Source organism: Protopterus annectens, chromosome 2.part1 (genome assembly GCF_019279795.1).
Source record: "Protopterus annectens isolate FY-2018-M chromosome 2.part1, PAN1.0, whole genome shotgun sequence".
NCBI classification, from domain to species: Eukaryota; Metazoa; Chordata; order Ceratodontiformes; family Protopteridae; genus Protopterus; species Protopterus annectens.
Window position 1 is genome coordinate 1,260,896,167 of NC_056729.1, and position 16,279 is coordinate 1,260,912,445.

At 35.2% G+C, this 16,279-nt stretch overlaps 1 protein-coding gene across 3 annotated transcripts in view; it reads right to left on the reverse strand.

Moving 5' to 3' along the window:
• Positions 1-16,279, reverse strand: part of LOC122794421 (low density lipoprotein receptor adapter protein 1-like) — a 1,120,082-nt gene that overhangs the window by 123,650 nt on the left and 980,153 nt on the right. For all 3 annotated transcript variants that reach the window (XM_044062793.1, XM_044062791.1, XM_044062792.1), the window contains exon 6: positions 14,930-15,016. In XM_044062793.1, coding sequence (XP_043918728.1) covers positions 14,930-15,016 — 87 coding nt within the window. The remainder of the gene's footprint in view (positions 1-14,929; positions 15,017-16,279) is intronic.

Consider the following 16,279-nt stretch of genomic DNA (forward strand, 5'->3'; position numbering starts at 1 on the left):
AACACAGCTGTGCAGCGGGGTCTATATTAAATCACCAAATGCTTAAAAAAGCGAATGGTGTTTAATCGACCCTATGTAAGCAAAAGCTTACAATATCAAAGTGTCAAAACAGCGATTTTTTTTCCAAGGGAAAAAAATTGCTGTTCTAACAAAAAAAAAAAAATAATTACAAACATTACATTAAGTGGGGGGCTTCACCCCCCACACCCCCCCCCGATGTGGGGGGCTGCACCCACCACACCCCCCACTTAAATATACCAACTCCGAGACCACACTACAGTGCCGAAAATGGCAAAGTACTGAAGCGGCCAAGCAAATTCTTTCTCAGGGAAAGAATTTGCATAACAGACGCTTTGATGTTTTCCGTTTTCAGCCTTTTCAGTTCGACCAAGATGCATTCGAAAGAATGCGTCTTCGGTCTTCTAATATACGTGCGTTTTTTGGATGACAGTTTTATATTATGGAATGACACTATGGAGAACATTGAAATTTTTACGCATGATATTAATGCTGTTAGTGATTATTTCAAATTTACATATAGTGTCAGTAGAACTGGCATCTCATATTTGGACACCTACATAAGTACTACACCTGATGGTTTCAACTCTAGGATCTACAGGAAGGAGACTTTTAGTAATTCATATCTTGAATTTTCTAGTAGTCATCCTATGAGTCAGAAACAGAGTATACTTAAAGGCCAATGTATTCGAGCTGCACGTATGACCTCCAACTATTCGGAGATGGTTAAAGAGATGGAAATAATAGGGGATATGTTTAGAAATCGAGGTTAACCCAATTAATTAATAGTGGACACTTGTAATTATGTACAGCAGGAGTGGGGCAACAAGTACAAACCCCTTTTAGGAGTTGGAATAGGGCAAGATAAAGAAGCACGGGCATGTAATTCAGTTAAAGACTGTTCTAGTAACAATAATTACAATAGAGCCTGTATTTTAAAATATGTTCCCCATGTAGGTGATGTACAGAGAATTATAGGGAGTAATTGGAACATCTTGGGATGTGACAAAGGTGTTCAAGAAAAATTAGGGGACCAACCACGGTCCATGTACAACACTAGCACCAACCTTGAAGGTTTATTTGAAGCTGATAAGGCTAGTAAAAATACTTCAGGAACTCAGGAGGGTACGAAAAAGTGTGGACAGTGCAATCAATATTTTGCCATAATGGAAGTGAACACACTAGTATTGGGTGATGCTAATAGCACACTAGTTAGATTTAAAAAGGGTAATTGTAGAATAAAACATGTTATTTATTTGGCGAAATGTGACAATTGTCCATGTTATTATGTTGGGAAAACCAACAAGTGTCTCAGATATCGAATTTATGATCATTATTACAGTATCAGGAAGAATGACACAAATAATGCACTTTTTCGTCTCCATGCAGCAAGCCTTAATTGTGATACATTCAAATTTGCCATTTTAGAACAGGTTAAGGTCAACCCCAGGGGAGGTAATATTAGGCTCAAATTAGGGGAGAGAGAGATAAAATGGCAAATTTTGTTAAATGCTACAGTGCATCCAGGCATAAAAGACAGCATCACAATAAAGCCTATACTTGAAGTGAGATTATAATATATTAGACTGTCATTATTATTATTTTCTATTAAATTAAATATCTTTTATCAATTTAAGTATGTATTATCTCCCATTCAACAGTTATGTCTTTGTTGTATTTTAAATTGAATTATATTTTATAACATCTTATAATGGAATAACAAGTTTTATTCAGTACGTGCACTCTAATGAGTTATTTGATTTAATTGATTCTGTTCTTGGATTGGTTGTAAGTATATATTTAAACCTATTGTTAACTTCATTCTGTGTTCTGCTGAAGTCTACTAGATGTGGATGAAAGTGCTTAACTGATTTTAACTATGTTTTAAATAAAAGAGTATTCTTATATTTGGTTCCTGATTGGGCTCTGTTGGAACAGTGATACTATTTCTACAGCGATAGGCTTGTTTGTTTTGGAGTCATGTTGCTGTATTGTTTTTGTTTTTACGTGGAAGCTACTTATGCTATAGTGGTAAAGCAGATTTCCACATTGGTTATACAGGAGATGCATCTGCTTATCGAATCCCAGCTGTCTGGATCCTAGTCTAGGTTACAGTTTCTTTGTATATGAGCGTGGCCTACTCTGATCAACTTTGAAGCATAGGTATGTTGTTATAGCACTGTGTGTAATAGTCATATACCTCCTTGCATTTTTTTTAAACTGCTGGATCCATATTTTAAGAAGTATTTCCTGCATCTGTTATTGCTCTTTACTCTAATACAAAGTAGAAACAACTGTTACAGATTTGACCATTCATTACAGAAAAAATGTGGTGACACATACCCTAACCCAGGCCCTCCTTCCATCTCTAGCTGCCTATCATCCACATCCTCTCTGGTGACCTCTAATAACTCCAAACAACTATACTTCATCTCGATAAATATACACTACATTTGTAATAAAATGATTGAACTGCATGCCTGGATCTCTCATTATGCACCACATATTGTTGCTCTTACTGAAACATGGCTAAAAATTCACATAAAAGGCTCAGAAATACTTCCCATAGATATATCATCATTAGAGCTGACAAGGCTACACAAAAAAAAAAAGCTGGAGAGGTAGCTTATCCTGTACCCTGACATGCACAAGGTTTTAACTCTTTCAAAAACTCTGCCAAAATCAATAATGCAGAGCTACACATCGACTACATAAAATTAAATGGCCACAAACTCCTTTGTATAATAGTTCTATATATCCCCCTGGAAACAATATATTCACCCTGAAGACATCCTTTCTTGGATTTACACAATTTTACCAATGAAACAATTATCCTAGGTAATGTAAACATCAAATTGGAATACTTTCACTTCTAACTATCCATTTTTACATCAACTTTTATGGCTTCAAATAGTTTATTTTCCTGCTCAGTATAACAAATTCCCCGCACATTAGTCCCATTCTTGACTGAATTCTGACTCTGATCCTTGCAACTATACTGCATCGGAAACCCTTCCTGAATACCTTGGTGGTTACTGTCCTACATCTGATGTATTGCTCACCACTTCAAACAAGAAGCATACAAAATGCTCGTAACCTCTCAAAGTTTAACTCTGAATTACTTTTAGCTGCTCTAAACTCACTTAGCTGGACTATTTTAAAATCTCTTCCACTAAATGAGGCAGTAGAAAGGTTCAGTTCATCTTTTTTAAACTTCCTTAATGACCTTGCACTACTACGTAGGAAAATAGCAAAATCTAACTTTACTCCTTGGCTTACTAATCAGAGTAGAAGTGTTTTGCAAAAGAGAGACAAGGCATGGAAAGAGTGGCAAAAACTTAAAACTCCACAAAACCTAGAGCATTTTAAAGAACTTCATAACCTTAACAAAAATCAAGAAAACCACAATAAAAAATAATATTCTGATTTACAAAATAATTACATGTATACATATATGTATATATATATATATATATATATATATATATATATATATATATATGTGTGTGTGTGTGTGTATAGACAGAGATATAGATATCTAACCCCCACCAAAAAAAAAATTCTGGTCATCCATTAAACACATTTTACACCCAGGAACTAAAACTGCCCTTGTCCCAGTAACTCCACATTGGAAACAACAAACAAGTTTAACTTCTACTTCATTTACAGCATTGCTGCCTTCAGAAATTAATGCTTTCTTGACCCCCCTAGACTCATGACTACCCCCTTTTCACTAATACCACCACTCTCACATTAAAACCAGTTGCTACCCCCTTCATAAAACATTATCAAATTTTAAACTCTGCTCACCTTCTGCAGATGACCATCCTAAAGAATACCTCATAATTGCTATTAATGCCATTTCATATCATAAGCCTTCATCCTTATAAGCAGGTCAGTACAAGAATCTTGTATACCTACAATCTGGAAAAATGCCATATCATCCCTTTCTTCAGTTGCACTGATCTAATCCATCTCTTAAAAATACTGGAAAACTACTCCAGCACCTCTCAAAAGAATAATTACTAACTGATACTCAACATGATTTTAGACCTGCCCATAGCACAATAACTGCCCCCCTCAGTTTTACAAATATCATAAATAAAATCAGGGATATTATCTTTCTTATTCCTGGCATTATCAAATGTTTTTGACACTATGTCCCATAATAAAACTCCTGTTACAACTGTCCACAATGGGTATTGCACAAACTACTCTTCAATGGTTTTATAACACTTGTTAGGATGCTACCAGACAGGCAAATGGAATTCTACCCTTTCCCTTACCTGCCCGTCATTACAAATATCCCCTCAAGGCTCTGTCCTTGGTCCTTTTCTGTTTAATATCTTTACAAGCAATCCTCATTACTGTATACAACAATCATACAAGCATCCCTTGTACAGTATGCTGACAATTCCACCATAATATGCATTTCAGACAATGTAGAAACTTTAGAAAAGATTCTGTGACACGCCTTTAGCTCTATTGATAGACGGCTGTGTAACCACCATCTCCAAATTAATCCAAAGGAAACCAAATTCCTTTTATGTTTCCCCAAATCTTTCACTCGTGGGGGAAAAAAAACTTTAAGATCATATCCCCCAAAATATATCAATTGAAGTAGTCCCCCATACAAAACTGTTAGGGGTACAATGGATGATAACCTCAAATACATACAGAGCAATATTAAAAAAAACTCACAAAAACTAGGAATGCTATATACAGCCAAAAAATTCTTTACTGCATCAACCAGAGTCACCCTTTCCACTAGATACCAACTTCCTTCTCTATTATATGGTTGTCCCATTTTGACTAATGTCCAGGCCATGCTAAAATCTAAACTAGAACAGTGTTACAACAAAGTCGCTAGATCTGTAGATCATATTAGTCACACAACACATGAATATTCTGTACTAAAACATCTAAATTAGCTAGAATTATACCACCATCTAAATTATACCTAACTTCTCTCAACACAAAGTTACACTTAATTCCATATCTTGCCCAGATAAAAGCAGACTTTTCTACCACTACCTCTCAAATTGTCACTTTCAATCTTCTGATAAAAGTCTACTTGATTTCTATAAGCTGTACAAAAACTGTGGTCAAAATCTGTAGTCACACTGTGCTACAAAAGTCTGGAATACAATCCCTGCACCAGTCAGGGCAATACATAACCTTCATTTATTTATGCAACTAAAAGAATTCGTCTCTGACTCAGGGCTTTGTATTTACTGCTCTCCAGGCTAAAATTTCAGTTCCTTTTCCTCTAATACCTATATATATATATATATATATATATATATATATATATATATATATATATATATATATATATATATATATATATATATATATATATATATATATTTATATATATATATATATATATCCTCTCTTTTCTTTTCTGTTTTTATTTCTCTTAATTTTACTCTTATTTCCCTTACTCTTACTTTGGGAACGTGGGCAAAATTCTTGGCTAGGCTTATAAGGGCCTCCGGGCCAATAGCCTAGTATCATCCTATGAACCTATGAACTCTTAATCTTGTTTTTACTCATTATTTCAACTACCTTCAATATTTACTCCCCTTATTACCTCTAACAAATACTTGTCTCACTCCCCCTGTCTTCCTCTTCTCCTTCTTATCCACTATTTGAGTTTTCCACTCTGACATTTGCTTCATGAGCGAATATTAAACTCTTGCACTTATAACATGTTTCAATGTTACATGATATTGTATTTCTATTGTTTTAATGATGGTATGTGTGTGTTATTTAACATGTCATATGTGTATTAATATTTGTATTTTTATATGTATTTACAGTATATTGTAATATAATGTCAATGTTCACCCATGTATATGTACCGTCTGTTCTTTTCTACTGGGCCTCTGCTGAAAATGGACAAAATTATCCAGTCGGACTTTCCTGGTAAACAAATGGCAATAAATAAATAAACAAATCACTGATATTTTCATTATATAAATAAGAGAAAAATGGAAATGTTGCATATCGAACATGCCAGATATGTGTATTTAACAAAGTCAGAAAGACATATTTTGCAGCCTATTTCATTATAAAAAACATGTGTAGCTATTCATCTCCAGGGACATCATTGTACCACTTTATACCTCAGTGATCTGTCCCATTATTGCATATCATACTTAAGTTTGTCGCTTTCACAAAAGCCTGCTGAAACACCTTGAAACAGTACAATGATTCTTTAAAAGCAACAATGTCGGGTTGTCAAAGTTAAACTACACAGAAAGACTACTGCAACTGTCATTATATTCTTTTTCTTATAGATATATTATTGATGCTTTCTGCCTAGTATTTAATACAGTTACTTATCTGACTTTATACCTGGGAACACTGGAAGCTAGCACAAAACTACAGAACTTACTACTAAAAATAAAAGTAAGTAACAAAAAAAATGGGACAGATATATTATACAATACCTTTCAAGATTATGGAACAGACTAACCCCTGCAATCATAGGAAGTCAGTCATTAATTTTCTTCAGAAATAATACTCATTTATTTATGCATATGGGAAGTAGAAAACATCAACATGGCAGCTACAGGAATCTATCTACTTGAAGGGAAGTATGTCATAAGCATGAGAAATAAATCTATGAGCATATGAACCTACTGAGTTAAAGATATGTAAGTAAACATTAATGCATGAGAGGGTAGTACCATAGATATAGTGGAACAAATGCCGTAGCTGTTAGGGTGCCCAATCAGCACCTCTGAAGAGCTGCTGATAAAGCACAACTGCAGTACTGGCATTCATTTAAGCAACATGTGAAAGGAACTAAAGAGGAACACTAAAGTACATTTATGTAATGAGGTTACTTAGAAAAGGCAAGAAATACTTTTCTTAAATATGTCATTTTATAATAACAATAATTCTTTTGTGTGTGCATGTTTGTAACCCATGGCTGGCTTTACACTCATGCTCAGACCAGTATAACCTTGATTAGACTAGAATTATCTATATCAGTCATGGATTATTCCTACATTATATAAAAAATATTTATATTTTTTTATGTATTTACAGTACATTATAATATATGTCAGTGTTCCCCCATGCTTATGTATTTTCTGTTCTTTTCTACAGGGCCTCTGCTAAAAATGAATAAACGTATCCATTCGGACATTCCTGGTAAACAATTGGAAATAAGTAAATACATCACAGATATGTTCTGCAATAATCATGAACATGTACACAGTACACTTGTGTGATAACACAGTAGCAGCAGTATATGAATAATATAATTATTTCTGCAGGACACATTCCCTTCACTTCTGCACTTTGTACTCTTTTTGTTTACGTCTTGACAACTATCTGTCTATGAGTGGATCACTTTTAGTCTGCACCTGCTCTTTCAGGACTAATGGAGGTAAGTTTGCAATTTATATTTATTATAGGGGCTTTTTCATGGTTATAGGAAGTAGTTGGACATAGTATGTTCATCTATATTCTTCTATATTTGAACTGATTGTTAGCATTGCTATCTTCCTTATATGCTTTATTTTTTTTAGATTTAGCTATTGCAGTCTTATTGTCTTTTTTTCTGAGAAATTAAAAAGTTAGAAGAATGAGCATTAGTTATCTGCTTCTATAGCATAGTTGCTGTCTATTGGCTAAGGTTCAGGACTGCAATCTTCTTAGATGTGTTAGCTGTACCATTATACACACACACAGGATAAAGATTAAGGAGAACACTGATTGGTTACAGCAGTGGACAAGAGAGAAAGACTTATGACTAGAAGAAGGATTTAGGCATACCTGTCAGAGAGACATGCAAGTACAGGCTCCATCTTAGCTCTGAAAGAACAGCAGCATTTAGGGATGGATTGGAAATGTATATCTCAACAACTGTACCTTTAAACTAAGATGGAACTAAAGTGAGACAGTGTCAGAAGTAGGAGGAGACAGGTTTACGCAGTACACAGAAGGCAACAAGAAATGCAAAACGTTAAAAAAAAACAAAAAACTAGGCAACGGTGATTGGGAACATGGCTGGGTAATCTTACTGTGCACTGCAAAGACCCTGAGTAAAATGTCAAAGGATGCTGCAACAAGTGATGCAGGAGGGGAGGGTAGGCACTGCTAGAGTCCCAGAAACATGGACAAGTAACATGGAAGGGTGGGACACATGGTGTCTGGGTTCACATTACTCAGAAATAGAAAAGGGAAAAATGAGAGAAGAGTAGAAATCTAAATAAAGGAGGACATGAGATGAGAGGTCACCAACAGATAAATAAAACATGGTGGAGGGATATTTTTATAGCCCAGCACTACCCACAACTCTGGAATAATCTTTATTTGCATTTTAAGCAGTGTGACTCACTATCTTCCTTAATCCTGACTTAGATGAATGTATGGGTATCTGCAAATTTACTGACTGGCATGGCCATCCTGCTAAAAAAAGATGTGATCTGAAAGAGGGTACTGTTAGAGCTTGAATCGTCATAAGATTATGGGGCATTGCATTACCTATGAACCTATGAATCTGTGAATAGTGGATGAATAATGCCCAACCAAAATACCATGATGGCCAGCAGCATGCCCATTGTAATAATGGAAATTTAACGGAAAAGGTCCGACTTTTCCATTTTCCATTTTTTTTTTTTTTTTTTCCTTTATATGGTTAAAATAAATTAAACATTAACAAGCTTAAAAAAAAGCAATTTAGCAACAGAGAGCATTATCTTATGCATTATTAATTGCCCGTGCTTATTTTTAATAGTTTCTTTAATTAAAAAAACAGTTTTTATAAGAAGGAGAGCATCTCCTCCGCGAGAAAGAGTAATCTCCGTGTTAAATGAGTTTAACATAGCGAAAATATTAAAAATAGATGTCCTGTCTCGCTTTGTTAAACTTATTTAACTTTACGATAAACTCAAAAAAAAAAAACGGAGATCTTCTTGCTTTCTTTTTCCGCTTGCTTGCCTGATTTGATGCGTGGATGTAAGGCCGCATCAGAGATGCCAGAGAACTGGAACATCTGCCAGAAGGGGGCAGTAAGGGCATAGTGCCTATATTATATTTTAAAAAAATTAAAAGTTTTTTTTCTTTTCTTAAATAATAAAAGTGTAATAGCAAATATTAACCTATCTGTGGGTGTTACCCACTGGCTTTTTTGGTCCCTTTTGGGGCGACCACGCCAACCGGGTGGATATTATTACCCACACACCCAGGCGTGGGTTATTGCTATAATAATGGGCATGCTGATTGGCTTGTACAATAAGCATTCATGCTTTAGAATATTAAGTTTACATTTTCTAACTGAGAATTAAAAAGCAGAACAACTGAAATGCTTCAGAAGATTGCATGCTTTATGACATTCTTTGCATATTTACAGCTGTAATGCATACTTTATCTATAGATTAGGTTTTCATTTTGTAATGCTTTGAAACTTTGTGGATATTTGACCTGGCTGACCATATTGCAACCTTACAGATATCTGTGGTATTTGCTAACATAGCAGAGTGAGACCTAAACAAGATATTATATTGTGGCACTTTAGTCATAACAGAAAACAGAGCAATTGAATATTTTTATTTTATTTATTTTACATTTGTTGACCGGGCTAGTCCAACTGGATACATGTCCATTTTCAGTATAGGCCTGGGGAGATAAGCGCCATTTTACAAATTCTAGAGACAGTTACTAAGGATTTAAATATAAAAGATGACAAAGTAACATATTAACAGATTCTTATACTACATTTCTAAGGCAAAAATTCTAGTTAATTATGTCAATACAGTTAATTTCATTTTACAATTGAGATTAGGTGATAGCATCAGGTTAGTGAACCTCAAAAGCAATCTAATAGCTGATTACTTAGCTTACATTCATATTTTAAACTGAATAAGTAACATGGTCTACGAAAGAGAAAGGTGGAAGAAGAAAAAAACAACTGTTAACAGACAAGTAAAGGTTAGTCGGGGTTACAACTAGGACATAGCCAGTATTTTCTAAAGTGTATTTTAAGTTTCTGTTTGAAAATTGTTAGTAAGGAAAGCGATGTAAGATCACAAGTAAGAAGATTCCATTTTTTCCCAACTGTATTTGAGAAGAGAGAGTCCCCAACCATGTTATTGGATTTGCTTGTGCAAGCAAGCAGTTTATTAGAGGAACGTAAGGTGTTCAAATTTTTGTAGGGAGAGATAAGGGAAGATAGTATTGGGGTCTTATGAGGTTGGTAAAGTGTCTTATGGGCAATTGTTAAGTTGGTTAAATGTAAGATGATTCTCAAGTTCCAGCCAACCAAACTGTAATAGATTTTGACAGTGATGGGTTCTGAAAGGTTGTCCAGTGGCAAATCTGGCTATGTTTTTATAGGATTTAGCCAGTTTCAGAAGATTATTTTTAGACAGGTTAGTACAGACAGGAGAGGCATAAAGAAGTGTAGAGATAAGATGGGAGCGGGCAATAGTGGATCTAGCCGATGGAGTAAGGAAGGGTTTAATCCTATAGAGGGAACCCATTTTTTTGTTGACTGTTTTTACTGTATTGTTTATGTGAGTATCAAAGGTGAGGTGGTTGTCAATAGTTACTCCTAGGAGTTTGGTTGTTATATCAGGTGATATGAGTGTACCATTTTTAGATGTAACAGAGAAATCAATTTGGGTGGTCTTACGGATAGGAGTAAATAGTAGGAGTTTTGTGTTTTTGGACTTTAATAGGAGGCAACGTTGAAGAAACCATGTTTCAACTATACTAAATACTTCTTGGGATTTTAATACCAGTTCAGATGAAGAATTGGCTGAGCATATTATTGTCTCTGCATATTGTATACAAGTAGCCTGTGGAATTGCTAAGTGTAAATCATTGATGAAAACTGAGAAAAGGAGAGGGCCTAAAATGGAGCCCTGAGGGACACCTAGGGTGACAGGCAGGTGGGAGGATAGGTGATTCTCCCAAAGCACTGCTTGTTGTCTATTGCTGAGGTAGGAACTGAACCATTTTATGTCCTGTGCATCAAGAGAAAGAGATTTGAAAATATTTATTAGCAGCTGGTGGTTTACCATGTCAAACGCTTTTGAAAGGTCAATAAAGAGAGCAGAGGTCAGAATATTGTTATTTCTGTTTTTGTTAATGGAGTTAGAGAAGGACAGGAGGGCGGTAGTGATACTATGGAATGGCCTAAAGACATGTTGGCACTCTGCAAGCAGATTGTTTTGAATTAGATGGGTCAGTAGTTGTTTCTGAATGCATTTTTCCATTATTTTTGCCAAGGGATATAGTAGAGCTATAGCACAATAGAATGTTCATTAGAGTTCCCTCCTTTGTGCAGGGGGATAATGTGAGAGATTTTCCAAATTGCTGGAATTTTTACCTCATTGATGGTTCTGTTTATGAAGATGGCTATTGGATAGGCAACAGCTCTACCTGCTTTCTGCAAATATTCTGTATGAAGCTGGTCAGCTGATGGAGTACAAGGTTTTAGTTTGTGGATAAGTTTACAGATGTAGTGTGTAGGGATAGGTTGTATTTGAAATATGGTGATAGAGCTAGTACTGGAGGTACGAAGGGATGAGCTGTCAGGAGAAAGTAGGTTAGCTAGAGATTGTACAGCTTCTGTACAATAGGTATTAAAGGCATTAGCAGCTTGTGTAGGGTTATCCTGTTGACTATCTAGTGGGGTTGGTGTCCTATTTTGACCTGGGTGAGGCAGTCTATTGATGCTTGTCCAAAACTGTTGTGGATTATTCTGGTGTTTTTGTAGCATTTCATTATAAAAATGTTTTTTATCTGACAGAATAGCTGTTTTTGCTGCATTTCTCATATGTCTAAAAGGTAGGAATAGGAATAGAAAAAGGAATAACTAATTACAAAGCATCTGTTTCATTACTAGACAATCATGGCTACCTTTCATGTGGGAACAAACAAGTGACTGGATTTTGCAATGGGTTTTATTCTTTCCGCATAATATTGCAAAGCTCTGTAGATATCCATAGAGTACAAGATTCATTCCCCTACATTTTCTTGGTAGGACAGGATACTACATTCTGAATGGATTAATTCATGATAAATCCAGGCACCGTCTTAGGCATAAAACGTGGATTTAATCTTAAAGCCATGGTCTTCTAGTAGAAAACTAAAAATTTCTCCTCACCCATTATGATCTGTACAAAGTTTCTTGTAGTGAAAGTAACACTCACAAGAACCTAACTCTTCCAAGGCAATAATTTCAGGTCTCAAGAGTCAATAAGTTCCAGTCGAGGTAAGCTTAGCTTTTCTTAGATCCCAGAGAAGATCTACTGTATATCTAGAAGGTCTTATTTGCAAACCAAATCCTTAAAATTGCTTAACAGATGTATTTGCAGCTGAATGTTGTATGTTTTAATAAATAGGTTACATAAGCTTGCATATAATAATGGCACCAAACACTGCAATATATAAACACCTGAGGTACTATCTGCATCAATGGTCACGCTCCTACTGCATAGAGAAATTCAAGTCCAGCTAGCAAAGTAAGGATTTCTAATATTATGAGTCTTTGCTTCTTTCAGAAAAGACAAACGCATTACAGAATAAATGACATTTAAAAAATAACTAGAGTTCATCCATGCTGTTAGGTTGAGAGTTCTGAGATGATGATGAAGAGCATACCTCTTTTTCTGGAAGAGATGATTGCTTGCATGAGGCAGTGTTAATGGATCTACCACTAACATTTATGAAGGAAGACTGATCCATGGCTGCTTTAGCTAGAATCGAATGGCTTGGACTAAAATTGCATTTTCTCTTTTTTCTCTTAGAAATAGTTTTGCTATCACAGAAGACTGAGGGAAGGTGTATTCTTTGCTATTACTTAGGTATGAGGCAACTAGGAGAAATACACAGTAAATTGATGCTCAAACATGAAGCAAACAGGAGACTTGTTGGCCAGACCCACTTCTTTGCATTGACTAGGTACACATTCCTGCTCAGAGCAAAATGTTGATAATCATCTTTCTTTATCCTTGAAATATGTGCTGAAATTGAGATCAGCTAAATTATAGTATGTTATTATTATACTATTTATATTTATATTTTTTAAATAATTTTATATATTATATATGTAAGCATTGTATGGTTTATTTTAATAATAATATATGTATTTATCTTTTAACAAGATGAACATGCATTTAATTTAATTTCCACAAGATGGTGATATTTCATTGTATTTTTGGATTTAATTTAGCTTCTGCTCTTGAAAAAACATTTTTAGAAGCATTTTAGGTTTGTGTTGGTAATACTAACATTTAATAAATCAATTATAACCAAGGTTTATGTTTGAAGTATTTTATATAACATAATATATATACATATCTATTTATTATATATACTTTTGGTTTGAACTTTTAGATTCATTCACCTTTAAGGTACATGTGTTTTAATGCATTTTGCATGTGTAATTGAATTTGTTCACTCACTGGTTCATTTGAATTAGATTAGTCTATTTATTCACCAAAGGAAGAGAGGTTAGGTATCTGATGAAGTTATTGTGACGAAAACATATGTGGATTAACTTTACAGCGTTATTGTGCTGTTGCTTGTGCTTTGCAATTTCGTTTGCTGTGCTGTGCTGCTGTGATTTAGCTTGTTGTGGATTGTTTTTGTGCTTGTTCATTAAAGCAGTTGTTCGTTTTGCTGAGCTCCATGTGTGCCTTATTTTAGGTACATAAGTAAACATACTCATATCAAAGATAGTATACAAGCAACACAGAGTATATACATGAGAACATTTCATAGAAATAGTTATCGGCTTGCAAAATTTATGTAGGACACCATGCAGTAGATACAAAGCAGATATAGTAACTGATTAGGGTCTAGGTACTTAACCTTTAACAAATTTAGGAGGTGTAATAGCAGAGTGATGGGCTATATGAGTACAGTTGCAGGAATTAGCTAAAGGCTGTGGGCATTGTTGCAGATATGAGTGGTGGTATGATAGCATGGTAGGCTGCATGAGTGCCTGAATGTCTATGTCTTGATCAATTGTAGGACTATAAGGGTTAGTAAGAGAGGGAAATGGATAGGAAGGAGAGGCGGAGTAAGTAAAAGGCAGGTGGATGTGAAAGGAAGATGCAAGAGTAGTAGCGAGGGGGTGGGAATAGATGTGATAGTTGAAGTTAGATTATAGGGTTGGGAGGGTGGCCTAATGGTTAAGGTGTTTGCCTTACAAACACAAAGTGCAGGGTTTGAGTCTCACAAGGGATAATTGGCTAGGCTTACAATGGCTCACAAGGGCATAGCTAACCTATGAACCTATATGAGATATGGTGTTAGCACATGTGCACAACCAAGATGAGGAGAGGTGTTGTTTCAGGGATCTCTTGAAGAGAGTTACTGAGCTGGTAGAACTAAGTGTTGGGGGGAAGGAGTTCCACATTTTCATGATGGTAAAGGAGTAAAGCATCTGGCCAGCCAAGAGTTTAGGTATTTCTACATTTACGAGCAGTTGGTTGTTGGATCAGAGCAGTGTGTTTGGATGGTACAGAGTAAGTGTAGATGATAGAGCAGGGCACAAAGATGGTTTATGAATGAGTCTGTGAGCTGTGGTTAGTTGGATAAAGGTGAGATAGCTGGGGAGTTCAAGCCATTTAGATTGCATAATAATAAGCAGTGGTGGGATCGAATTAAATTAAATTAAGTTTGTTTGATTAATTTGGCAAAAGCTGTGTGGACTGTTTGACTAAATATTATATTATGAATCCTAGAAAAGTTATCAAGAACAGTATCATACATCCAAAGTGTTACATGAGTACATTACTAATGGTTCAGGATCTTAATATGAGAACACCTAACAGTGACAGTGATATGTTAAACTCAGTCCAAGTGGCATCGGCATTGCTGCCTGACAATGCTAACAGTATGACCATCACTAATAAAACAAACATTACAGACATACCTGGCTTTACTAAACTGGGACTGGATGAGCCGCTTAGTGCAGTTGCCTCTGGACTACACGTCGTCCTGCAGGGCTGCTTGCACTTCTCTACAAACAAGAAAACAGTGTACATTTAACGTATTGAAAAGTATCTGTAATTTCATATCACTCTTTGTTGATATAGTTAGTATTTCCTAATGTTAGCACAAGGAATATTTCTGGAAAAGAATAAGAAATGAATCACTCCACTTACGATCTGCAGATGGGAAAGACAAGCTACCTTTAGATCTGCAGAAGGGACAGTCAAGTAAACGTGTGAGCTGATAAAACTTCGCAGAACTTAGGTAAATCAAGTTTGTCTGTATATGCTGTCAGTATTATATTAACAAGGAATAGGACTGATGCTTCATGCATGAAGTAACATAATATTCAAGTCATGAGTTTAAAACAAAAGCTAATTCACCCAGCCAAACACCAAAGACTATAATTTCTTTATTTTAGATTTTTTTGAATTCTAACAAAGTGTACTATAAACACAGCAGAACATTCATAATAAAATATATTTTAATGTGTCCATGAACACATACACACACACACACACGCACACACACACACACACACACACACACACACACACACACACACACACACACACACACACACGTATTTAGGTTCATAGATTCATACGCTAGATGCCCTTGTGGGCTATTTTAAGCCTGGCTAATTTCCTTTCCAAGTGCACTTCACTTCATTTCAGGAAATATTTGAAAAGAAAGCAATATGTTACAGTTTCCAAAACCACCAAACCACTCACTAAGAAAAAAACAACAAAATACAGATCCACATAACAAGCTTATTGCACTTTAGCGCCTCGGCCAAACAGCCTTCAAAAAGTGATACTCATTAGAAAAAAACTCCCCTACATATACAAACCTCATTAACAATAATTCAATGAAACAATTAAACAATAAAATAACTAATTAGAGCAAATATTTCCAAGTAATCTCATGATTCAACCCCCCTGGTAAAAGAGTGTTATACTTTAAAATAAAAACAGCTTCCTTATACAATAATATATTTTTTAACAATATAGAATCTCCCACTTTAAACAAACACTTTTTCCAAAACTGTTGCTTGTAATAATGTGTGATCACTATTGTGAGTTTCCATTAAATGAATAGCAATGGAACTTTCTTCTTTTTGTTTTTTTTATGTCTCTAATGTGTTCCTGCAACCTAATTGTAAACTTTCTTTTACTCTGATCAATATAAAAAAGGTTGCAGGGACACCTAAGACAACATATAATACCTTTAGTATCACAAGAAAATCTGCCAACAGGGATAAATTTGCTACCATTAACTTTTTGAAAAT